The sequence below is a fragment of the Phascolarctos cinereus genome, unplaced genomic scaffold (assembly GCF_003287225.1).
Source record: "Phascolarctos cinereus isolate Bilbo 61053 unplaced genomic scaffold, phaCin_HiC Scaffold_4;HRSCAF=312, whole genome shotgun sequence".
NCBI lineage: Eukaryota > Metazoa > Chordata > Mammalia > Diprotodontia > Phascolarctidae > Phascolarctos > Phascolarctos cinereus.
Window position 1 is genome coordinate 701,696,187 of NW_027555847.1, and position 27,221 is coordinate 701,723,407.

At 42.3% G+C, this 27,221-nt stretch overlaps 1 protein-coding gene across 12 annotated transcripts in view; it reads left to right on the top strand.

Moving 5' to 3' along the window:
* Nucleotides 1-4,831: 4,831 nt before the first annotated feature.
* SDSL (serine dehydratase like) overlaps nucleotides 4,832-27,221 on the top strand; it is a 29,722-nt gene continuing 7,332 nt past the window's right edge. For 2 of the 12 annotated variants that reach the window (XM_020978060.2, XM_078154345.1), the window contains exons 1-8: nucleotides 13,530-13,707; nucleotides 14,903-15,101; nucleotides 15,918-15,957; nucleotides 18,789-18,928; nucleotides 22,236-22,324; nucleotides 23,262-23,489; nucleotides 23,958-24,082; nucleotides 24,688-24,914. In XM_020978060.2, the coding sequence (XP_020833719.1) occupies nucleotides 14,922-15,101; nucleotides 15,918-15,957; nucleotides 18,789-18,928; nucleotides 22,236-22,324; nucleotides 23,262-23,489; nucleotides 23,958-24,082; nucleotides 24,688-24,881 (996 nt within the window). In that variant the 5' untranslated portion in view covers nucleotides 13,530-13,707; nucleotides 14,903-14,921 and the 3' untranslated portion in view covers nucleotides 24,882-24,914. The other 10 variants (XM_020978054.2, XM_020978057.2, XM_020978055.2 and 7 more) reach the window with 10 other exon arrangements.

Sequence of the window (27,221 nt, forward strand, 5' to 3'; positions counted from 1 at the left end):
TAAATTACATTACAGGAAAAGACACAAAAACCTATTACAGCAGAGGGAAAGAAGGGAGGGAGATCAACATTGTTTGGACCTTATTCTCATCAGATTTGGCTCAAGAAGGGAATAACACAATCAGTTAGGTATAGAAATCTAACTAGCCCTGTAGGCAGTAGGAGGGAAAAGGGGAAAGAAAAGGGAGGGGAGATAGAAGGGAGAGAAGAAGCAGTAAGGGTAAAGGGGAAGAAAGGGAAGGGATAATAGAAGGGAGGAGGGACTGAAGGAGGCGGTGGTCAAAAGCAAAACACTAGTGAGGTGGGGGAAAGGAGAAAGGAGAAAGAAAAGCATAAACGGGGAGGGGGGTGAAAAGGATGGAGAAAAAGACACAGATAGTAATCATAACTGTGAATGTGAATGGATGAACTCTCCCATAAAATGGGAAAGCAGAATGGATTAAAAACCATAATCCTACAATATGTTGTTTACAGGAAACACATTTGAAAAAGAGTGACACACACAGGGTAAAGGTAAAAGGCTGGAGCAGAATATATTATGCTTCAGCTGAAGTAAAAAAAACAGGGGTAGCAATCCTGATCTCAGACAAAGCAAAAGCAAAAATAGATCTATCAAAAGAGATAAGGAAGGAAACTACATCTGCTAAAAGGCACCATAGACAATGAAGTAATATCATTACTAAAATATATGCACCAAATGGTATAGCATCCAAATTCTTAGAGAAGTTCAGGGAGTTACAGGAAGAAATAGACAGCAAAACTATACTAGTGGGGGACCTCAACTCCCCTCTCTGAACTAGATAAATCTAACCACAAAATAAACAAGAAAGAAGTTAAGGAGATGAATAGAATATTAGAAAAGTTAGGTATGATAGACCTCTGGAGAAAATTGAATGGGGATAGAAAGGAATATACTTTTTTCTTGGCAGTACATGGCACATACACAAAAATTGACCATGTACTAGGGCATAAAAAACCTCACAATCCAACACAGAAAGGCAGAAATATTAAATGCATCCTTTTCAGATCATGATGCAATAAAAATTATATGTAATAAAGGGCCATGGAAAATAGACTAAAAAATAATTGGAAACTAAATAATCTAATCCTAAAAAATGATTGGAAACAACAAATCATAGAAACAATCAATAATTTCATTCAAGAGAATGACAATAATGAGACAACATACCAAAACTTATGGGATGCAGCAAAAACAGTTCTTAGGGGAAATTTTATATCTCTAAATGCTTACATGAATAAAATAGAAAAAGAGGAGATCAATGAATTGGGCATACAACTAAAAAAACTAGAAAAAGAACAAATTAAAAATCCTCAATTAAACACCAAATTAGAAATATTGAAAACCAAAGGAAAAATTAATAAAATTGAAATTAAGAAAACTATTGAACTAATAAATAAAACTAAGAGCTGGTTTTATGAAAAACCTTTGGTTAATTTAAGTAAAAAAAAAAAGAAGAAAACCAAATTACCAGTATCAAAAATGAAAAGGGTGAATCCACAATCAAGGAAGAGGAAATTAAAGCAATAATTAGGAACTATTTTGCCCAACTGTATGCCAATAAATTTGACAGTCTTAGTGAAATGGATAACTATTTACAAAAACATAAATTGCCCATATTAACAGAAGAGGAAGTAAAAAAATAACTCCATCTCAGAAAAAGAAGTTGAACAAGCCATTGATGAACCCCCTAAGAAAAAATCTCCAGGGCCAGATGGATTTACAAACGAAGTCTATCAAACATTTAAAGAACAATTAATTCCAATACTGTATAGACTATTTGGGAAAATAGGTGAAGAAGGAGTCTTACCAAATTCTTTTTATGATACAAATATGGTGCTGATACCTAAACCAGGAAGAGTCAAAATAGAGAAAGAAAATTATAGACCAATTTCTCTAATGAATATAGATGCAAAAATTTTAAACAAAATATTAGCAAGTAGATTATAGCAACTTATCACAAGAATAATTCACTGTGACCAGGTAGGATTTATACCAGGAATGCAGAGTTGGTTCCATATTAGGAAAACTATCAGCATAATTGAGCATATCAACCCCAAAATTAACAGAAACACATGATCATCTCAAAAATACAACACCCATTCCTATTAAAAACACTAGAGAGCATAGGAATAAATGGAGTCTTCCTTAAAATAATAAATAGCATCTACCTAAAACCTTCAGCAAGCATTATATGTAATGGGGACAACATAAAAGCATTTCCAATAAGATCGGGGTGAAACAAGGATGTCCATTATCACCACTGTTATTCAATATCGTACTGGAAACGTTAGCTTTAGCAATAAGAGAAGAAAAAGAAATTGAAGGCATTAGAATAGGCAAAGAAGAAACAAAGCTATCACTCTTTGCAGATGATATGATGATATACTTAGAGAATCCTAGAGAATCAAGTAAAAAACTACTTGAAATAATAAACAACTTTAGCAAAGTTGCAGGCTATAAAATAAACCCACATAAATCATCAGCATTTCTATATATTACCAACAAAGCCCAACAGCAAGAGATAGAAAGAGAAATTCCATTTAAACTTACTGTAGACATTATAAAATATTTAGGAGTCTACCTCCTGAAACAAACCCAGGAACTATACGAACACAATTACAAAACACTTTTCACACAAATAAATCAGATCTAAATAATTGGAAAAACATCAGTTGCTCATGGGTAGGCCGAGCTAATATAATAAAAATGAGTATTCTATCTAAGCTTATTTACTTGTTTGGTGCCATACCAATCAAACTACCAAAAATTATTTTATAGAGTTAGAAAAAATAACAAGATTCATTTGGAATAACAAAAGGTCCAGAATATCAAGGGAACTAATGAAAAGAAATGCAGGGAAGGTGGCCTAGCAATTCCAGATCTTAAATTGTATTATAAAGCAGATCATCAAAACTGCTTGGTACTGGCTAAGAAATAGAGTGGTGGATCAGTGGAATAGGTTAAATATGCAAGACACAGTAGTCAATGACTATAGTAATCTATTATTTGATAAACCCAAAGACCCCAGCTTCTGGATAAGAACCCACTCTTTGAAAAAACTGCTGGGAAAACTGGAAAAGAGTATGGCAGAAACTAGGCATAGACCAAATCTCACACCATATACCAAAATAAAGTCAAAATGGGTTCATGATTTAGATATAAAGGCTGATACTGTAAGCAAACTGGGAGAGCAAGGAACAGTTTATGGAGAACAGAAGAATTCATGACCAAACAGGAGATAGAGAACATTATGAAAAGCAAAATGGATAATTTTGATTACATTAAATTGAAAAGTTTTTGCACAAACAAAGCCAATGCAACTAAGATTAGAAGGAAGGTAGAAAATTGGGAAAGAATTTTTACAACCAGTCTCTCTGATAAGGGCCTCATTTCTAAAATATATAGAGAATTAAGTCAAATTTATAAGAATACAAGCCATTCCCAATTGATAAATGGTCAAAGGATATGAACAGACAGTTCTCAGATGAAGAAATTAAAGCCATCTATAGTCATATGAAAAAATGCTCTAAATCTATTGATTTGAGAAATGCGAATCAAAACAACTCTGAGGTACCACATCACACCTATCAGATTGGTCAACATGACAAAACAGGAAAATGGTAAATGTTGGAGATGTGGGAAAATTGAAACACTAATACATTGTTGGTGGAGTTGTGAAATGATCCAACCATTTTGGAGAGCAATTTGGAACCATGCCCAAAGGGCTATAATACTGTGCCTACCCTTTGACCCAGCAATAGCACTTCTAGGGCTATATCCCAGAGATCATACAAATGGGAAAAGGACCCACATGTACCAAAATATTTATAGCAGCTCTTTTTGTAGTGGCAAAGAATTGGAAATTGAGAGGATGCCCATCAATTGGGGAATGGCTGAACGAGTTGTGGTATATGAATATAATGGAATACTATTGTGCTGTGAGAAATGATGAACAGGTTGACTTCAGAAAAACCTGGAAAGACTTATATGGTCTGATGCTGAGTGAAGTGAGTAAAACCAGGAGAACAGTGTGCACAGTAACAGCCACGTTGTACAATGACTAACATTGATAGACTTAACCCTTCTCAGCAATACAAGGGGCTAAGAGTATCTCCAAAGGCCTTGTGATAGAAAATGCTATCCACATCCAAAGAAAGAACTATGGACTTTGAATGCAGATTGAAGCATTCTATTTGCTATTTTTTCCTTCCGTTGTGTTTTGTTTCCTCTTTCTGGTGGTTCCTCCTATTGGTTCTAATTCTTCCTTACAACATCACTAATGTGAAAATATGTTTAATAGGAATGTATATGTATAGCCTATATCAGATTGTGCGCCATCTTGGGGAGGGAGGAGGAGAAAAATTTTAAACTCAAAAGCTTATAGAAGTGATTATTGATAATTCAAAATAAATTAATTTTAAAAAATTTAAAAAATCTACACATCTGCTGAGGGCATCCTTGATGACAGTGGGAGAAGGCTGTGTAGAAGACCTCTGTAGCAGACCAGATCTTTCCAGTCACATAATTGTGGCCTCAGTTTCCTCATCTGTAAAATGAAGGAGGTTGGTCCACACACTCCCTTAAGTCCATGACACCTTGGGTTTCTTCTAGATCTAGAATTCCAGGGTTTGAGGGTCAGGTGTCCAGAGGCCAGATGCAGAATTCTTTCCACCCTTTCACACTGCCTCCAGAAGGTTCTCCAGCTGTTTCTTTAGCCCTCTTCTCCAGTTGTTTTTTTCTTCAATAGATCTGGCAGTCTTCCAGGGCCCTGAGCAAAGTAGCCTTTTCACCTAGGAGGAGGAGCTGAAGGTCTAAGCTTCAGCAGGAAGCTGAGCCAGGAGTTGGTGGCTAGCAGCCTGAGGAGTGAGTCGGAGGCGAGGCCAGCAGGAATTGGTTTACAATGAGGTAAGCCAAGCCCCTGAGCCTCCCCAGAATATGGGAGGGGAGCAGCTTGAGGGTTCCTGGACTGTTTTTATCTTTCCTTATTTGCAGAGCTTAGCACAGTGGTGGTGCATGGTAATCATTGAAAGAATGTTTGTTGATTGACTGACTGTCAGCTGACTTCCAGGGAGGAGGAGAGGCTTGGCCACTCAGAGAATATGGGAAGTTAGGCTAAGTGATTGTGGGGAGAGAGGCATTAGGGATGCTTTGGGCCTGGGGTTGGGATGGGAACTCTCCCTTCCCCCCTCTTCCCCTCCATGAGACAGATGCCAATTGGAGGCTTATTTTTAGAAAGGAACCCCATACCTGGTATCCACTGGAAATAACTATTTTTACCCATATTTCACGGGACTCAGAAAAAGTGAGGGTTCCTGAGAAGCAGCGGGCTTGAAGCTATCAGCTCTGTCTTCTGTGTGTCCAGAGGGTTGGAGGAGAGTAAAGAGCCTGGAGGTGAAATTATCTACCAGTGAACCCCATAGAATGGGCCCATGATTTAGCAGGCGCTTTATTGGGATAAGCTCTAAGGACTGTCCCCTAACTATAATCACTTTCTTTCTCTGTGCCTCAGTTTCTTTTTCTTTGTGAAATGAAAGGCTTTGTACCTGATTATCTGCACCTTGTGAAAAGTTAAACTGACCTCTGAATGAACCCTTTCTATCTGGCCTGTACTTAATAAATTTCAGAATCTTTCTTTTCTGTTATTACTACTCTGGGAGGGTGGAAGAAAGGGAAACGGTTGTATCTTTATTTTATTGGGTCTCATGGGAGCTGAGTGACCAAAGGTCTAAGGTAACCAGAGAACAACAGAAGCGATAGGGCTCAAACCAAGGTCTTCTGTCAGTGCTTTGCTCTTTGCATAGAATTTAAAGAAACCGTAGAGTGAGCTCCGGAATTGGATTCGGAGGACTTGAGTTCAGATCTTACCTCTGAAGATTAATGATTTTTTTTTTTGCAGTTCTATCAGTCATGTCTGACTCTTTGTGGCCCCATTTGGGGTTTTCTTGGCAGAGAAACTGGAGCTTTTTGTTATTTTTTTTTAGGCAATTGGGGTTAAATGACTTGCCCAAAGTCACACAGCCAGTAAATGTTGTGTCTGAGTCTGGATTTGAACTCAGGTCCTCCTGACTCCAGGGCCAGTGCTCTACCCACTGCATGACCTAGCTGCCCCAGAAACTGGAGTTGTTTGCCTTTTCCTCCTCATTTTACTATGGAAACTAAGGCAAACAGGGTGAAGTGACTTCACCAAGGTCACACAGCTCGTAAGGGTCTGAGGCTGGATTTGAACTCAGGAAGATGAGCCTTCCTGACTCCAGGCCCAGAACTCTACCCGCTGTGCCACCTTGCTGCTCCTTGAGGCTTACTACTTATTAGTAATTCTAAGTAGAGTTAGACTTCCTTCTGTCTGAGTCTCAGTTTCCTGCTCTGTGAAATTAGTGAGGTTGGACTAGATGCCTCTGAGTTTGCTTCTGTCTCTGAATCTGTGATCCTGTGACCTTCTCCTATGACCTCTGGGTGTTGGTTCAGATAGCTGTTCAACTCTGAATGGATGACCCAAAGGCATGGAGGATCATGGGAGCATAGTTTCAGGGCTGGAAGGGACCTAAGTAGCCATCCAGGCCAACTCCCTCATGCTGGGCACACAAAGGCATAAGTGAACCAGTTCTTGCTTTCAATGCACTTATATTTGCAATGGGGGAGACAATACACACATACACAAATGCACAGGAAGGCTGCTAGAGAGGAAGGGAGGGAGGGCATCAGCGCCTGAGGAGGGGGGGAGGAAGGAAAGATTTTGTATTGAAGGTAGTGCTGGAGCTGAGTCTTGAAAGAATTCTAAGAGGTAGAGGTGGGGAGGGAGGGCATTGTAGGCAGGTGGAAAAGCCTTTGCAAAGGTATGGAGGTTAGAGATGGAAGCAGAAATGAGGCCAGGGTCATAGACTATGTGGAGGGGAAAAAGGTGTAAATCTATCTATAGAAAGATAGGAAGAGGCCAGGTTGTGAAAGGAATTTGATTATAGATGGCAGAATAAAGGTTGACCCACTGCCATCTATAATCGTATTCCTTTTTTAATTTTAACTGGTGTAGCAGTACTATACATACAAACATACATGGTTACATACATACATACTATATATGTATGTATGTATATATGTGTGTGTAATGGGGGAAAGAGGCAGTCAAATGCCAGACAGAGGTATTTATATTTGATCTTAACTAACAGCCTGCTTACTTAACTCATGGTTGCTGTCTTCACCACCAGCTGTTAGCACATCAACATGGTATTTGATGAGTTGGGGAGAGAGAGATGTACTCTACTGGGGTCTACTCTTTCAAGGTTTCTGAGGTTAGTTGAGAATATTAAGACCTAACATTTATATAGGACATTTGAAAAAGAGGTTTGTAAAGAGCTTTACAATTATTACCTCATTTGATTCTTATAACAACCCTAGGAGGTAGGTGCCATTTTACAGAGGAGGAAACTGAGGCAAACAGAAGTCAAGTGGCTTGCCCTGGGTCACACAGCTAGTAAGTGTCTGAGATCATGCCTTCCTGACTCCAGGTCCCATGGTGCATTCACTATGCCACCTAATTGCCTGATAACTAATCATAATTTTGTTCGTCATTTCAGTCTTATCTCACTGTTCATGACCCTATTTGGAGTTTTCTTGGTAACAATGCTGGAGTGGTTTGCCATTTCCTTCTCCAATCTAATAAAAATAGCTAGCATTTATATAGCACCTACTGTGTGCCAGGCAGTATGCTGAGTTTTACAAATATGATCTCATTTGATCCTCATACCAGCCCTGGGAAGGAGGTGCTATTATTATCCCCATTTTACAGATGAGGAGACAGAAGGCACAGAAGAGAGGTTAAGCCCAGCATCTCACAGCTAGTTAATAACTGGGGCTGGTTGCAGACTTGGGTTTTCCTGACCCCAAGACCAGCACTCTGTGTCTCTTCCCCCATCCTTTTTGATGTGCTAAGGGTCCCCAAAACACAATGAGATAAACAAAATATTGAATGGAGGAGCAGAGCTGCCCCTTGGGCTACCTTCTGATTTGTATCTAATCGTTCCTTGGGAAGCCCTGTGATTGGGGTTCTGGAAGGGGCAAAGATTCACAGCTCTAGAGGGGCCTGGAAGGGACCTCGGATGCCGTCTAGTCTAATGCCTTCATTTATAGACGTGAGAACTGGGGCTTGGAACGGTTCAGTGACTTGCTGCAGGTCACATGGCGGTGTCGGCTGAAGAGAGGTCTGGGGAGGGGGCTGTTTTCAGTCTAAAATACCCAAGGTCATCACCTCCTGTCAGAAAACAAGGTCAAACCCTGAGGAACTGGAACTGTCCGGTTTGGACCTGAGGCCAGTCTGCACAATGGCTCCTGTTTGGCCCAGAATCTCCCCCCCTGGGGGCCACAGTCTGTGTTCCTGGGCACTTAGGCTTGGATTGGAAGTCAAGTGTCTAGGAGAGGCAGGGCTCCACACAGTGGCTGGTTGGGCACACTGCAGTGGCTGGCAGCTGGAAATTCCTGGGACTGTTAAAAGAGAACCTTCCTGGTCATCATGAGATTGAGAGGAGCCTTAGAACAGGGGATGTCAGAGCTGGAGGGGCCTTAGAATAGGAAATGTCAGGGCTGGGAGGGGTCTGAGGACAGGGAGTGTCAGAGGTGGAGGGGCCTTAGAATAGGAAATGTCAGGGCTGGGAGGGGTCTGAGGACAGGGAGTGTCAGAGGTGGAGGGGCCTTAGAACAAGGAATGTCAGAGCTGGGAGGGGTCTTAGGACAGGGGATGTCAGGGCTGGGAGGGGCCTTAGAACAGGGGATGTCAGCGCTGGGAGGGGCTTTTAGAGGTGAATAAATAAGAAACCCCTCCTTACCACACCCCCCTTTATATTAGAAAAAACTGAAGCTCAGAAGAGAGTACCTCCCCAAGGATGACAGAGTTAGTTAGGGACAGATGTTCTCCAGTTGTTCTGGAGATCACAAAGCTCAAGAGAGCAAGTGAGTGAGAAAGGAGGCCTTAGGGGTAACCTCACTTTCAGGGTGGTTTGATGTTGGGAAGAACAGAACCATGGGCTGCAGGTTTGGTTTGATTACCTTCCTCTGAGCTCAGTGGTGAGGCTGGTCAGGATGGCAGTTCTTCCAAGATTAGAAAGTTGGAACAAAAACAATGCTGGATATGGAGTCAATTACATTCGATTCAATAAATGTATATTAAGCACCTACTATGTTCCAGACACCATATTTTGTTCAGGGGATAAAAAAAAAAAAGGGAAAAGACAGTCCTTGCCTTCAGAGAGTCCTGAGTTCTCCATCAATTAATGACTCAATTAATAAATCATTGATTATTATCAATTAATAAATAAGCATTTATTAAGTATGTACCATGTGCCAGGCACTGGGCTAAGCACTGAGGATACAAAAAGAGGCAAAAGACAGTTCCTGCCCTCAAGAAGATCACAATCTAACATCAGAAAATCTGGGATCAAACCTTGCTTCTGCTCATTGCTGTGTGACCTTGAGTCTGTATAAAATGAGAGATTGTGACTGGATGACCCATACGTTCCCTTCAAGTTCTACATCTGTAATCGGCATCTTTCTGCGGACTTTCCTTTTCTCTCCTCCATCTCTCCAAACCTGGTTGCTGAAACCAGAAGGCAACTGGCTCCAGAAGAAGACTGTGGTCATACAAATTTTGGTTAATACCTAACAGTTAGAGGAACAACCTCTCCTCCCCAAAGTAAATTCCCTGAAAGCAGTCAAGCAAAGCCACCTAAAAGAGGGTTTATAAGGGACCAATAGCAGAAATCCATCTCCTCTTTCATGGTCTTCCTATGGTCAAGAGAAAGGACGTGCTTTAACTGAAAGGCATCAGTACTGTCTTGACCTGAGTTTTGACACTCGATGATATTGTGATATTTTCGGTTGTCTTTGTAGTTAGCCTGTATATTGTTTTCCTGTTTTTGATTTCTTTGTCTCCTCTGCATCAGTTCATATAAGTCTTCTAACGATTCTCAGAATTCTTCATATGTCACATTCCTTACAGCTCCAGACCAGCTTTGCTTACTTTTCCAGCCTGGAATCCCCTATGAGAGGCAATTGGGAATAGTGGGGTCTGAGCGTCAGCAGAGACCTGGGTTCAAGCTTTATCTCTGACACATGCTGGCTCTGACCTAGCCTATAAGTTGCAGAGTGGATGCCGATCTCCATCAAGGGAAAAAAGTTTCTTCCCAGGGAGCTCTTTGGAGGGGTAGGATCAAACAGCACTTACTGTGCTCCGTGAATAGAGTGCTGGGTCTGGAGTCAGGAAGACTCATCTTCTTGAATTCAAATCCATCCTCAGACCCTTATTAGCTGTGTGATCCTGGGCAAATGACTTCATCCTGTTTGCCTCAGTTTCCTCATATGTAAAATGATATGGAGAAGGAAATGGCAAACCACTCCAGTATCTCTGCCAAGAAAACCCCAGAACAGGCTCATGAAAAGTTGGACACGACTGAAAGGACTGAACAACAGAGTGCCTGGTACTTCCTTCAAGTCCCAGCTAAAATCCCACATTCTACAGGAAGCCTTTCTCAACCCCTCTTAATCCCAGCGCCGTCTCTCTGTTGATTTTCTCTAGTTATCCTGTGTGTAACTTGTTTGGACATAGTTGTCTGCATATTGTGTCTCCCCTATCAGACTGTGGCCTTGCTTTGTATCCCAAATGCTTAGCACAGTGCCCGGCACATAGTAGGTGCTTAATGTATTAATTGAGTGACTGAGTTCTAGGGATAGCCCTACTCCCGGGGAACTCATATTTAAATGGGAGAGACAATCATAACAAGCTATCTTCAGGAGTTCCTGGCTTTGCCCTCATCGCCCTTCTCCTTCCAAAGTATGCTCCAGTGACAGGTCTGAGAAACAATGCTGTGTTCTGGACCAAAGAGTCAGATGACCTCCTTTGCTCATGGGCTGTGTGACCTTTAAAATCTCTTTGGGTTCCAGACTCCTGGAATGGGGATAACAGGCTAGACACATAACACGTACCCACTGTGTGACCCTGGGCAGATCACTTAACCCCATTGCCTAGCCAAAAAAAAAAATAGCTTTGTAGATCACTCCAAAGCCAATGTTGCTGTTTTCATTTCAGGCTTTCTTGTTCAACTGATAGCTGCTGTCCTCACTTAGGGCTGTTGATACATACTCCCTGTTTCAGGCCCAAAGGAGAGGAGCAGCATATGCTGCAGTAATTAAAGTACTGGGTTCAAATCCTGCTTTTGATCCCTACCAGCTCTTTGGCCATAGACAACTCACTGAATCTCAGTTTCTCCATCTGCAAAATGAAGGGATTAGACTAGATGGCTTATAAGGTCCCTTCCATTTCTAGATTTATGAGGAAGGATTTTCTTCCCGCTTTTCCATTTATAATTTCTTTCTCCTTTTCTCCCTCCTGTGAGGTCCTTTTTAGTTATGCCAGGCACTGTGCTAAGTGCTTTATAGTTATTATCCATTCTTATCCCATTTGATCCTCACAATAACTCTGGGAGGTAAGTGCTATTATTATCATCCCCATTTTACAGGTGAGAAAACTGAGGCAAATGGAAGTTAGGTGACTCTTCCACAGATTCACCCAGCTAGTAAGTATCTGAGGCTGAAACCGAACTCAGACTCCAGGCCTGTTGCTCTGTGTGCTATGGTGCCACCTAGTGGCTCCTAATACACTTGTACAGTTATCCCTTCTATATCTGGACTTTCCCCATGGGTTTTCACATATTGCCGGTGGGCATAAGAAATTAAATGGGAATATTTTGGGAGTTTTGCACAAATCACAGTCAACACATGAAGGCCAGCAGATGACACAGAGCCTGTAATCAAATACTTAATCTAAATTTTACAAGTTACTGTAAAAAATCCCATAAAAGAAAATGAAAAAATTCAGACTTCTCTGCTGTGAAGGGAGGGTCAAAAAATCGTACAAGATTTTCCAGACCATGGGGGCAGTGTGCCCCTAACCCCCTAGATGTGGAAGGGATAACTGTAATTGTATAAATGGTTTTAATTTTACTCGCTTTACTCTCAATTAGTTCATACGGGTCTTCCCAATTTCCTCTGAAACTAATTATTTCTTATGAATTAATTCTAATGAATAAATAGTAATAATAATGATAACAGCTAGCATTTATATTGTGCTTTAAGGGGAGAATACTTAACAAATATTATGTGATTTTGTCTTCACAACAACCTTGGGAGATAGGTGCTATGATTATCCTGATTTTACATGAGGATGTAAATTCCTCATTTTAGATGAGGAAACAGGCACAGAGAAATTAAATGACTTGCCCGGGGTCATACAGCTAGTAAGTGTCGAGGCATGGATTTGAACTTCCTGGCTACAAAGTATCCACCCTGACACCTTCCCCTTAGTTTCCAGTTTGGGGATAGGTATGAAAAGAGTTGCTTTAAATATTTTTGTATATATGGATACTTTTCTTCTTTCTTTGATCTCTTTGGGGGTACAAGCCTAGAAATTACTTTTGGAAATTATATTTCCAAATTACTTTCCAGAATGTCTGGTCCAATTCACAGCTCTGCCAACAACACATTCATGTGTCTGTTTTCCCATAGCCCTCCATTGTCTATCATTTATCATTTTTGGTCACTTTCGCCTGTCAGCAGGGTTCTAAGTAAATCCTTAGAGTTGCTCTAATCAGCATTTCTCTAATTATTAATGAGTTGGAGCACTTTTTCATGTGATTGTTGATAACTTGGATTTCTTCCTTTGAAAACTGCTTGTTGATAGATATCCTTTGACTTCTTATCTATTGGGGGACGTCTCCCGTTACTATAAATGTGAACTGATGCCTTACGTGTCTTGGACATGAGACCTTCAGCAGAAAGACTTACTGCAAAGCTTTCCCCTCAGTTACTTGTTTTCCTTCTAATTTTAACTGCTTTAGATGTGCTTGTACAAACGCTTTTCAACTTCTCAGAATCCAAACTGTCCATTTAATTTTCTGTGAACCTCTCTATCCCGTGTTTGGTCATGAATGATTTTCCTATCCAAAGATCTGAAAAATCATTTGTCTTTGTTCCTCCAATATGCTGATAATGCCATTTAAAAATGTTGAAGTTCATTTGGAGTTTCTCTTGGTATTCAATATGAGATGTTGATCTAATGCCAAGTTCTATCAGACTGCTTCTTTCCAGTTTTCCCAGAAGTTTTTGTCTAATGGTGTCTTTACCCCAGTTGCTGGGGTCTTTGGGTTACTGAAAATTATGCTGCTGTATTTTTTTGTTTTTGTATGGTGTGACTCTGACATGTTTCAATGATCACTCTATTTTTTAATCAACATTGAATTGTGGGATTATGCCTTCTTTGTGGTATAGTTTGAGATCTGGAACTGCTAGGACTCCTTACTTGTGGCTCTTTCCCCACTCTGGTCTTGGCTCTTGGCTCCTAGTGTAGATGGGGGATGGGAGACCTTGGTCCTGGGCCATTCAGCTCTCCAGGCAGAAGAAGCCACGTAAGGGCTGTGATGGAGCCACAGGGGAGGGACCAAGGCTGTGGGAAAGGGGAGCCTGGGATTTGGAGTCTGTGGGAAGCAGAGCTACAGGAGCCCGCCTCCAGGCTTCCCTTAAAATGGGAGGGCAGCCCAGGGAGGTGGGTCAGGAGACCTGGGGTTGAAGACGTCCAGGATGAAGTTTCTTAGGGACCCCAGGACCTTTGAATTTTCCTGACCCCTGCAATGATTGCTGTGTGGAGCGGTCAGTCCTTCAACTCTGAGAATTCTTTCTTCGTTTGTCCTCTTGCCCTCTCTCTTTCTCAACTCTCCCCTATTGCTGCCTTCTTCTTCTGAACTCTCTCCTTTCCCTCCCCTACCTGTCTCTTTTTCTCTGTCTCTGTGACATTCTCTTGTTCTATCTCTGTCTGTCTCTGTCTCTATCTCTGTGTTTCTCTGTGTGTCTGTCTGTGTCTCTGCCTCTCTCTCTCTCTCTGTGTCTCTCTGTCTGTCTGTCTCTGTCTCTGTTTCCCTCTGACTCTGTCTTTCTCTTTCTCTGTATCTCTGTCTTTTTGCTTCTATTTCTCTTTGTCTCTGTCTGTTTCTGCCTCTCTCTGTCTCTGTCTCTGTCTCTTTTATCTCTGTCTCTGTCTCTCTTGCTGCACTGTATCTCTCCGGTCTCTTGCCTCTAATGTCTAATGATCTCTTCTATTTCTCCTTGTTATCTACTCTTAGGATCATAGGCATTGGCCCGGGGACTGGACCTGTGATTTTATGGGTTTAGGGGTCTCTCAGATGAAAAAATTCTCTCTGCCAATGCAGGCTGGCACTTTCTCTGCAGCATGGAGTTTCCTAGAGCAGGGAAAGGGTAAGAGATTTGTCCAGGGTCACATGGCCAGTATGAGTGAAAGGCTAAACTTGGAACCAAGTCTTACTGGCTTAGTTAGAGGCCAGTTCTTCGAAGGTACTTTAGAAATCATCTATTCCAACTCTCTCAGATTTTAAAGGAGGAAATTGTGATCCACAGAGGGAAAGTGACTTGCCCAGGGAAACATAGGTAATGATGGCAAATCTAAGATCTGAACCCAAGTCTTCTGACTTCAGATCTAGTGTTGATTCCATTACCCCATCCCCCATCTCTTCCCCATTCCCTTGTCTTTTTTTCTCTGTTTCCTTCCATGTCCCCCCCCCCCTTCATGTAAAATCATAGAATCTTAGAGCTGGAACAGAACTTGGAAATCCACAACCCCATATTTTACAGAAGAGGAAACTGAGGTCCAGAAAGAGGAGGTGAGAGGGCCAAGGTGGCCCAGACAGTGAGCAGCAGGACTAGGATTGGAAGGACCCTGAAGTGGGCTGGGACAGGGAATTTCTCCCTGGTGTCCATTGAGTGGGGCTCTGTCCCTGCCCTCTGTTTGGTGGTTCCATTCTTGGTTGACATCTGTCTTTCCATTGATCAGATTTTGTAGGTAGGTCTCCATGATGGATGGTTCTCAGAAAAAAGCTCTAGAGGAACAGAGGCCTCTCCACATTGTTACCCCTCTCCTGGAAAGCTGGAAGCTCTCCATGGCTGCAGGCACCACTGTCTTCCTGAAGCTCGAGAATGTCCAGCCCACTGGCTCCTTCAAGATTAGGGGCATAGGACGTCTCTGCCAGGAGGTGAGGGGCTTTGGTCTGGAGGGAGGGTTCTAAGGTGTCTAGGCAGGAAGAGAGAAGTAAAGATTTTGGGTGAGAGGGGAAAGATGTCTGGCCTAAAGGGATCTGCGGAGGGTGTCCTTGTGGGGGTGTAGTTGGGGAGGTGTTCAGAGCTCCAGCTTCCCTGATTGGGTTAGACTTTCATCCCAGTGCCTGGGGATCAGAAAGTTATGTGAGGGTGTGGAATGTCTAGGGATCTAGATCATGGTCACCTCTTCCTGCCCAGGAAAGAGAAGAGAAGTCAGATTCCTCCTAAGTCACCCAGGTTCTCTCCCCTCCCGCTTATCAAATGCCACACTATGTACTGGGAGGACTTTGGTGTAAATCCCAGCCTCCTCATGTACTCCTTGTGTGACTGGACAAGTCATTTCATCTCTCTTGGCCTCAACTTCTTTAACTATAAAATAAGGGAGGTGAGCAAGATGATCTCTAGATTTATGACTCTCAGACTTGAGAGATGTGTTGGTTTGTTTTACCTGATTTTTTTTTCTTTTTCTTTCTTTGTTCCTTTGTTTTTTCTTTGTTTCTTTCTTTTTTGGTACAAGGAATGGTTCCCTGGGTAAGGGAATGGGGAGGGATATGTTAAAAAGGAAGGTGATATAAAAACAAAAGATATAAATATTTTTTAAAAGTGTGTGCATTTGTGTCCTTCATGGGTGTGTATGTTTGTGTGGCTGAAAAGGTCAGTATCTCATACATAAATTCCACATGCTTCCCACATCACTGCACATATTCTTGACAAGTGAGGAGTGCCTGGCTCTCCCTTTCTTCTTTCCACAGGTGGCCAAGAAGGGTTGCAAACACTTTGTGTGTCCCTCAGGTAAGCCCATCCTCCCTATGTCCCTGAGCCTTCTTGAGTATCCTAAGAATGAAGGGGTAGGTAGGAAGTGGGGATTCCTACAATGTCTATAGAAATAAAGTCTGGGGGTGGGAAGGAGTACCTTATAGATTCCCCCTTATTCATTCAGGGGCAAAGGATAATAGAACTTGGGAAGGAGTGGTTTGTGGATATTTGGACAACAGGCTAGGGTTGAGATTGAGGGGAAGAGGTGGTGGAAAGGGATTGGAGGTGAGAGGTTTGGAACAGACACTAGAGGAGATTGATGGAAAGAGATGTTGAGTGACAGGGACAATTTGGAAAGAGAAGGAAAATAAGAGGAAAATCACAAAGTGAACTTGGGTAGGAGAGTGGGGAGAGATATATTTATTATAAATGATTCATAGCAATCCATATTATTGTTTATAGTTTGTGATTATTTTGGCAATTATTCATATATTTTGACCACTAACACTGGAGAATGGCTCTTGGTTTTGTTTCGTGTTAGTTCCCTTTATATCTTGGTAGTTAGATCCTTATCAGAGATATTTGTTGCAAAGATTTTCCCAATTAATAGCTTCTCTTCTTATTCTTCTTATTTTGTTCATGGATTTGAAAACTTTTCAATTTCATGTATATGAAAAGTTCTATTTTAGCTTTTGTCATCACTCCTCTTCCTTATTTGGTTAACAATTCTTGGAGAAAGTTTTGAGGGAAGAGTTGAGAAGAAATCTGGAGAGACTGAGTGAAGAGTAGAATTCTACTCATGTCAGAGTGGGAAAGAATCTCAGAGGTCATCTCATCCAATGCATCTCTAGCTGAGCATCCATTCTACAACATGCTTATCAAGTAGTGTCCATATCTATCCTGAAGACCTCTAGCTATGGGCATATCACCACCTCCCAAGACGACCCATCGCACTTTTGAGCAACTTTTGTTCTTAGGAAGTTTTTCCTTATGTTGAATGGAAATGTATCTTGCTATAACTTTCTCTCCCCTCTTCTACCTAATTCTGGGGCTGAGTAGAATGAGTCTAATCCATTAGAATATGAGGACTGTTTTTTTGGTTTTGTTTTTGCCTTTTTTTTTTTGTATCTCCAAGGCTTAGAACAGTGCCTAGTATATAGTAGTTACTTAAATACTAGCTGATTGTTGATTGATTCTTCCACTTCACAGACCTTCAGATATTTGAAAAAAGTTATCATCATGCCCGCACTCCACAAATCTATTCTTCCTCAGGCTTAACATTCTCAATTTCTTCAATTCATTCTCATATGGTCTGATTTCATCCAGTCTGTCAATAGTCTTACCCAACAGTGCCCCAAATTGAACAGAAATCCTGCTGATATGGTCTGACCTTGGCAGAGTACAGTGGGAACATCATGTCTCTCTTGCTTTGAATACTTTGACTCTCTTAATGTAGTTTAAGAAAGATTCAGGGGGGCATTTAGAAAAAAGGCTTGATTTCCCCTTAAAATACCTTGACTCCCATGACCTACTCCTCTACCCCATCTCAGCCATACACAAAGGTGGTCATACCCTCAATCTCGCCATAACCCACAAATGTACCCCGTCCCTGTTCGTGAATTCTGAAATTCCCTTTTCTGATCATAATCTATTGGCTCTCTGCCTCTTCCTCTTGCCTCTTCCTTTGACCATATTGGGATTTTCAGTCCCTTGAGGTTTCATTCCTAGGCTAATATTCCTACATTAGCCATACACCTCTCCATTCCCTAACTTGACCCCTTCAGTGAACTAATTCAATTCAACAATAAACTCTCTTCTTGAGTCATTTGCTACCTTATCATATCACTGATTATGCCCTGTCAAGCCTCAGCTTTGGATTAGTCTTGACACATACTGTCTTTACACCCACACATGTGGTGTTGAACGAAGGTGGAAAAAAAAAATCATGCAACTGTACTGTGTTTCCTATCAGTTTATATAAAATTTTCTTTAAATTTAAATATTAAATGAACTTGATCCTCACTGCTACTAGGCAATCCTTTTGTGCCTCTCTAATTAACTCACTATCCCATTCACCATAGTAGCTCTACTCCAATAGATCATAGCTTCCCCTCCCCCTACCTTGCCTGAGAATCTTGTGTCATATTTTACTGAAGAAGAAATGAGGCCATTACAACTCAAATCTTATCTTCTGTGAGAAACCTTTCACTATCTGTTTATTCTCCTGCCTCCTTTTGTTGATTATCTTCAATTAATCATATATATATATGTATATATATGTACATATATATTATATATATGTATCTTTTTTTGTACAAAATTGTTTGCATGTTACATCTCTCCCATTAGACTGTAAGCTTTTTGAGGGAAGGGATTGTCTTTTGCCTTTCTTTGTATCTCCAGTGCTTAGTATAGTGCCTGGCACATCGTAGGTGCTTAATAAATGTTTAGGAAGAAGCTGGAAGAGAATTGGGAGGAAGAAAAGGTCGTATTGGAGGAATTGGGTTTAAACTCTGGTTCTTCTACTTACTGCTTGTGTGACCTTGGGCAAGTCACAGCTTCTCTGGGTTTCAGATTCCTCATTTGTAAAATGAAAGAATTGGACTGAATTATTGCAATACTGTGATACTTTGATCCCAGAGTGTTAGGTTGATATGAAGGACAGAACACTGAATACCTGTGGGCCCCATAGCTCCCTTTTTGAGGACATCTTAACTTCTATGCTCACACCTTTTTTAAAAGAATCCTTTACCAAGATGGCAGCTTCCTTCTTGACCTTCATCTTCTCCCATATTCTCCTTTACTAAGTACATGTAAATGTCAGATTAACTATGTATGACCCCTTAACCCTTTTCTTGTCTCCACAGGGGGAAATGCAGGTGTGGCTGCTGCTTATGCTGCCAGAAATCTGGGCATCCCGACCACCGTTGTGCTGCCCAAGGGAGCCAACTCAACTCTGCTTCAGAGGCTGGAGAGGGAAGGGGCTGAGGTGCTGATGGTGGGGAAGGTAATGGAAGGCTTCCTGCAGAGCACAGCCCACCGGGAGGTTGGCAGGGCCTGGGGGTAGCTGGGATCTCTCTTTCTACCTGTTATCTCCTCAACCTTTTCAGTCTTAGAAGTATAATAAGTATAATGCTATTTAATTGGCCCTGTGTCTCTATTGGTGTGAACAACTTCTGGTGAGAGAACTCCCTCTACCAAAGCAAGTGTACCTGCCTTGTAACTGCTAGTCTTAGGGAGTTACCTGGGGATCCTGAGACAGTGTAAGACTTGTCCAGGGTCACACAGTCAGTATACATCAGAGATGGGAATTAAAGCCAGGTCCATCTGACTCGAAGTCCCACTTTCTATCCATGCCTCTCTTAGAATAACATTTATAAATATAACCATAACAAATATCATTATAATTAGTACTGTAATGATGGCCAACATTTCTATATTTGAAGGAATACGAAGTCCTTTCCTTCTCTTTTTTCTACCATTTGAGCCCCATAACAACTAGAGACCAGGTAAATATTACAGGTATTGCTGTCCTCTTTTCATTCTGTAGAGGTGATGGCCTTCTCAAGGGGCCTCAGGAGAAGCCATGCCCCATCCATGGTTAATTTTCTCCTAGCTTTGCCCAGTCTCTGGTCCTCAGGCTACAAGTGACCCTAGAGTCATTTTGTCCATCGCTCTGCCTCTAGGTGAGAGGGCACTTCAACCAGTCCAACTTAAATGCATCTTTGTGTACCATGTGCTGCCACTGACCTCTTCTTACCCTTCTTTTTTTGGACCAGGACCTCTTGCCAGGGTCAGATCACAGCAAAAATTCATATTTACTTCTGAACAACTCAGGGGTAAAAGAGTGACTGTTGAACTTAGCTGGTGCAGGGGTTAGTGCCCTGGATTTGGAATCAGGAAGACAATCTTGAATCCTGCCTCAGACACTTAATAGTTGTGTGACCTTAGTTCACTTTTCTGGTTCTTCATCTATGAAATGAAAGGGTTCCTCTAAATGGCCTCTACATCTAACTCTATGATCCTCAAATCACTGAACCTCTCAAAGCCCCAGTTAACTCACTGAGGTTATAAATTGCAGACCAGTAGCCAATCTTCAATGGTGGATGGAGTTTTCATATGGGAGTCCCTTCACCAAGGAAATTGTAGATCTGGTTCTCCCCTCAAATATTATAACTTACAAGGGGAAAAAAATAACAGTATCTTTGTCATTGGTTGTAAATTAACATCATTTAAAACCAGCAGGGTTTTTTTGATCAAAGAGCCCCCCCAGTGCTTGAAGGGGTGATCAAGATAGGAGTTCTCTGAGCTAGTGCACTGGGGGCCCCACAGTTTACACTCTCCTTGATCTTTAATGCTTTAAAATTAGAATTCTCTTACCCCAATACGTTTTCCTTTTGTTAATCACCTCCAGTTTCTTTATCTTGTTTGTAGATAGCTGTTGGGATTAAATGGAGCTCCTAGAAGGCAGGGACCATTTTTTGCCTTCCTTTGTATCTCTCATGTTTAATAAATTCAAGGCATTTAGTAAATTCTTATTGACTTGACTATAAGCTCCCTGAGGGCAAAAACCAGCTCTAGGATGCCATATTCAAGGCTTCACAAGCATTATCTTGCCTAAGCCTCACAACCACCATTTAAGAAAAGTCAGACGGGTATTAGGAGAAAGCTAGACGGTTCTGTGCTTTCCTTAGCGTTTGGGTGCTGTTGACTGAGTAGATAAGCCCTAGGGAGTCACATAGGTCCTAGAGACTGACCTATGGCTGTGCAGCTAGTGTTAGAGGCAGGATCTGAGCCAACATCTTCTTGAATCCAAGTGTGGCTCTCTATTCATCGTTTCATGCTGCCTTTATCCTGTGGAATAATTAACTTCTATAGATAATTAATCTATTGAATTAATTAATTCTATTGAATAAAGTTAACATGTAAAGAATATTGTTATCCCCATTTTACAAATAAGGAAACTGAGGCTAAGAAAGCTTAACTGTCTGAGAAAGAAAGCTTAAGCTCATGGTCGCATGACTGGTAATCATCAGAGGGAGTTTTAGAACACTCCTCTCCTGACTCCATATCCAGTTCTGTCCCCACTATACCACAATGCCTTCTCTGTTGTCTACAGAGCCTTGAACAGTGCTGGGTGCCAAGCACATCCTGAGTAAATATTTCTTGAGCAAATAAGCAAAGCATTTGCCAGTTTTTAGTAAGGATTGTTCCAGCCCATTTTCACAAAAAAGTTGAGGACATTTTCCTCTTGTTCTTTTTGTGTGTTGTTTAATCATTTCAGTCATGTTTGATTTTTCATGACTCCATTTGAGGTTTTCTTGGCAAAGATACTAGAGTGGTTTGCCATTTCCTTCTCCAGTTCATTTTAGAGATGAGTAAACTGAGGCAAATAGGGTTAGATTTCTTGCCCAGGGTCACACACACAGCAGTAAGTGTCTGAGGACAGATTTGAACTCAGATCTTCCTAACTCCAGACCCAGTCCTCTATTTTTATATCACTCTCATTTCCCAGCATCTCCACTCACTGCCTCCCAGAGGGCCACCTTTTTTTTTTTTTAATGAGAATAAAAAAGAGAAAAATAAACTCCAGTTCAGGAAAACTAACAAATACACCAAATCCAACAGCTATAGGTAGTGGTCTACACCCATAGTTCTCTTCCTCCACAAAGAAGGGCAGGAATCATACTTTCTTATATCTTCCTTAAGGCTAAGATTTGTCATAACTTCATCTAGTTTTGTTGTGGTTGGTTTTTCCCTATTGTCGTTCTTTCCAAATGGATCATCTGTTGTTATTGTGTACCTTGTCTGCCTGGATTTTCTCACTTCCCTCTGCATCAGTTCATAGAAGTTTTCTCATACTTCATGTTCATTGTAGTACAGTAATACTCCATTACATTCATATACTGCAGGATGGTTTAGAAGTGGGGAAAAAAAGGGCTGCTAAACATATTTCCACTTGTTTGGGATCTAAGTCAATTCAGTCCAAATTAGGGGAGAAGAAGTGAGAAGAGGTATATTTGGGACACAGCCTGAATACCAATGTCCACTGACCATAGGAATCCCCAAGTGGCTTTAACCATTGGCTTACAGCCTGGCCCCAGTGTTTCCATTAAGATCTTTAGAATCTGAATCCCCGACCCAGACATTACCTTTCTCCCTCTGTCTCCTATATCCCATTAGCCCCGATGATATGATTAGGTTATAGGACCCCAGTCCCTGATTACTCCATATATATTTTTCCCCTCTCTCTGTCTTAGATTCTTAGTAAGTGCCTTCTAATTCATTTACTAATTCTGTCCATTTTCCTGTAGGTGTGGGATGAGGCCAATCTGAAGGCCCAGGAGATGGCCAAAACAGATGGTTGGGTCAATATTCCCTCCTTTGACCACCCAATGATCTGGTGACTATGAGTCCCTTCCCCTTTCCCAGCTCTTGTCCCTTGAGCCTCCAACATTTAGGTCCCTGGATTTATGGTCAGCTCCCATTAGAAACTGATTCACTACTATTCAGATTACATTATGGGGATCCAGACATTTTTCTCCCTTCTTTTTCTCTGTACAATTTGGTTGTGGGCTGCCGACATTAGAATTGTCCCGGGAAGGGGGAACTGGGCTTGGGCATAGAATCAATAACTTGGCCTTCTGAGCACCAGGTTGTGCTTCTATGACAGGCTGGGACAATGGGAAGGGCTCTGGGCTGGGATCTGGGAAATTTGGGTTTTAGTCCTGACTGTGACACAAACTTGTGTGTGACCATGAATATGGCCTTTGAGCCTGGGTCCCAATTCTCCTTTTGTTAAATGAGGAAGGATTGCTAAGGTCCTTCTCAGCTCTGATGTTCCATATTCTAAGGTTCTTCCCAGCCCTGACATTCTAGAGCTCTTTATCATCATCATCATCACTAACATTTTATGGCACTTTAAAATTTGCAAAGTGCTTTACAAACATTTGATCCTAACACCTGGGGATAGGTGCTATTCTTATCCCCATTAGGCTGTAAGCTCCTTGAGGGCAGGGACTATCTTTCCATTTTTAATATGTGCATCATGCCTTATGCAGTGCCTGGTAGCAACATAGTAGGTGCTTAATCACATGTGCCCAATCAAGCATGTAGTAGATGCTTCATGAATTTTTATTGACTAACTGATTTACAGATGTGGAAACTGAGGCAGACAGCGGGATTTGCCTACAGTCACATAGGTAGTAAATAACAGAAGTAGGATTTGAACTCAGGTTTTCCTGATTTCATCAGACATGCCCTTGGTGGAGTGGTGATGATGGTAGTGGTGGTGGCGATGGTAGTGATGGGGGCCTTTCTCCTCTTGTTCTTGTCTCCAGGGAAGGCAATGGCAGCATAGTTCATGAACTGAAGGATACTCTGGGTACCCGGCCTGGTGTCATCATCCTCTCCGTAGGGGGCGGGGGCCTCCTGGCTGGTGTGGTGGCAGGAATGAAGCAGGTGGGCTGGCAGGATGTGCCCATCATCGCCATGGAGACCCGGGGGGCTGACAGCTTTAACCAAGCCGTCCAGGCTGGGAGACTTGTCACCTTGCCTGACATTACCAGGTGGGCATTGCCTGACTTTCAAGGCATTGTGTTGGTCCCAGAAGATTATTTTCCTTCTCTGGGCCTCAGTTTCCTTATCTGTAAAATGAGAGGATTGGACTCGATGGCCTCTGGGACCCCTTCCAGTTCCAGATCCTTAAGCATAATTACATATGTACATAGGTAAAAGAACAGTAAAGGAGTTAGCTTAGACAATGTCTTAGGTCTCTTCAAAGGATAGGTAGTGGTATCTCAGAGACCACCCAGTCCAACCATCTCATTTTATAGTGGAGGCCTACGTGACTTGCCAAAGGTCACACAGCTAATAAGAGGCAGAGCTGGGCTTTGAACGCCCCCTGCCCCAGGTCTTTGGTTCCCCTTCCACTGTGGCACACTTTCTATGATATGTGAGCTGTGTCTTTCTCACATGCGAGGAGCTGATTTCTCCAGGGTCTCCCATTAGAATTCACTGTTTTTTTCTCCCCCCAGCATGGCAAAAAGTCTGGGTGCCAAGACAGTGGCTGCCCGGGCTCTAGAGTGTACCCGTGAGTGCCAGATCATCTCAGAAGTGGTAGACGATGAAGAAGCTGTCGAGGCCATTGAACGCTTCCTTGGTGAGTGCTATAGGAAGGTTAGCCTTGCAGACTGAATGGCCACCCAGATCTATGACTTGAGGGTCACTGAAAACAGCCCTCTGATTTCAAACTATTTCCCTGAAATTTCACCCTAGAGCTGACATTCCACTATTAACCCTTGACCACTTGGCTTTGGTCATGCTTTATCCATACTTGTCTTTCATACCTCAGGGAGGATGAGTTCCCCAATCTTTCCGGGAATTAATAAAAATAGTGTTTTAGAAACAATATCTCATTTGATCCTGGTAACCTCTCTACCCTGGGAAGCGGTCACTATTATCAACCTTACTTTTCAGGTGAGGAAACTGAGTCCAACAGAGTGACAGTGACTTGCCCAGGGTCTCATAGCATGAATATTTATGGTAGGATTTGAACTTAGGTCTCCCTGACTCCGGGTTTGGTGCTGTATCCACTGTACCACCTAGCTACCAGTATGGGCCATGGCATAAGGAACTATTGAGGACCTGAGAGAACCCAGTGGTACGTTGTGCTGAGTCCTGACTGGCTCTTGGTATCTCTCTGTCTCCCTGTTTCACTGTCCTGTCTTCCTGCACCCCTGGCCTTGTTCTTCCTGCTGGCCACAGATGATGAGAGGATGCTGGTGGAACCAGCCTGTGGGGCTGCACTAGCTGCCATCTATTCAGGCTGCCTGGGTCGTCTCCAGGCTGAGGGCCGCCTCAGCCCCTCACTGGGCTTCATTGTGGTCATCGTGTGTGGTGGGAACAGCATTCATCGGGCTGAGCTGAAGGAACTCCAAGCCCGGCTGGGGAGGAGCTGAGTGGCCCCGCCCTGGGAGGCTCTACTTGGGTAGGTAAGTCAGGCCATGGGGTATCAGGGGAGGGGGAGGTAGCCTGGAGAGGCCTGAGAAATGGTGTTCTCCTTTCAGGATTAAACTCTCCATCAGACTCCTTGGTGCTGAAATGATGCTGTCAGCAAGTGCCCCTGGAGAAAGTGACATTTGTAGCCCTGCCCTCCTCCTGGAAGCCTTCCATGATTGCTCTAATCCCCAATATTTCTCTCTTCTCTGTTTTCTGTTTTTCTTTTTTGGTTTGTTTTTGTTTTTGTTTGTTTGTTTGTTTGTTTGTTTTTTAGCTAGGCAATGGGGTTAAGTGACTTGCCCAGGGTCACACAGCTAGTAAGTGTTACATGTCTGAGACCGGATTTGAACTCAGGTCCTCCTGAGTCCAGGGCCGGTACTCTATCCACTGCACCACCTAGATGCCCCTCTTTGTTTCCTTCTTGGTCTCCCCAACTAGACTGCAAGCAGGCACGTGCCTTGTATTTTTGTATCAACCTGGTCATAGCAGATATTCAATAAAAATTTCATTATTTGAATTGAATTCATAGATTCTTTGAACCTCAGGACTGGAAAGGACCTTAGAGATCATCAGGCCCAACTACCCTATTTTACAGAGGAGGAAACTGAGTCCCTCCTTTACTGAAACCCTTCAGTGGCTCCCTATTGTATATCCAATAAAGTGTTGTTCTTTAGTCATTTTTAGTCTTATCACTTTGTGGTCTCGTTTGGGGTTTTCTTGGTAAGCAGAGTGAAGTGTCTTACCCAGGATCACACAGCTAATATCTGAGGCCAGATATGAACTCAGAGAGATGAGTCTTCCTAACTCTAGGGTCAGCACTCTGTCCACTGCACCAGCTAGCTGCCCTCAACCAATAAAATATATCCTCTCAAGTCTGGCATTCGGGGCCTCTATAGTTTAGCTACAACCTACCTGTACAGTTTTATCTCAATAACAGCCATTTCTTTTTCTCTTCCCCCCCCATTTCTTATATTCTCCTCCTGGCCAAACTAGGCTAGCCTCTGTCCTCCATTTTTGTCTCCATTTCTCAGATCCCTGGGCCTTTGTTCTTATCAGCCCCCACTCCTGGAACGGACTTCCTCACCTTTGTCTGTGGAAGTTCCTACTTTTCTTCATGGTTCAGTTCATATAATACCTCCCTTCATGAATATGGGGTCACCATGAATGTGATATACCTCTTCTCACATTTCTCCTAGTCCTTTCCCCTTATCTTATTCTTCCTGGTACCAGAGCATCTTTGGATTTAGCTGTTAAAACCCTTTGAGAGTACCTGGTCCAAAGATCCCATTTTGTTGATGGGAAAGTAGAAGGGAAGTGACCTGTACATGGGAACCCCTGACTCCAAATCCTGAACTCTTTATACCACATTGAGATCATACCTTATGGGGACTGCTGGAAAAAATAGAGGGGATTTATTTTGGAGAAAAGAAGACTCAGGAGTGAAGTGATAACTGTCCTTAAGTTTCAAAAGAATCAGGAGGGAGTAGACAGGTTCTCTGGTTCTAAAAGACAGGACCAGTAGTACCGGGTGCCTAGCACGTAGCAGGTGCTTGGTAAATCCCTGCTTGCTTGATAGATTAAAGTGCAAAGAGGCCAATTTTGGTTCGATTTCAGGGGAGAAAAGTTTCCTGCCAAATGAGAGCTGGAATGTGGAATGGACTGCCTTTAGGGACAGTGGGTAATCCCTCCTTGGAGGTCTTCAGGCAGAGGTTTGGGTCATCACTTGCCATAGTAGGTAGTTAATAAATAATCGTGGATGAGTTGGCTGATTATTGGGTATTTTATGGAGGGGAGTCCTTTTCTGTTTTTGGTTGGACTCCATGGCCATGGAACTCCCTAGATGGAGTGGGTTCCTCCTTCTTGGAGGTCTTCAGACAGAGGTTGGGTTTGCCATGGTAAGTGATTTATAGATATTTGTGAATTAATTGTTTGATCATTGGGTATTTTATAGAGGCGGGTTCTTTTCTGCTATTATTGGCAGGACTAGATGGCCATGGAGCTCCCTTCCAAGGCACCTTCTGTGATTCTCTGACTTTTCTGTCTTGTTTTACATGATTGTCCTCTCTATGTCCCCTACTCAGGCTCGGTTCATCTCTCTTGATTCTCTTATCCAGAGCACTGACAGCTGAGAGATCAGAAAAGGACTGTAAGCTTCTTGAGGCAGTGGCTGCTTGTGTCTATCCTGCACCAAAAGTGAGGCTCCATACACAGTAGTTGCCTAACTAATGCTTGCTGTGTTGAGTAATCCCACTTGGCCAAGATCTCCTACGTTGCTAACGGTGGAGCAAGAACCCCTGACT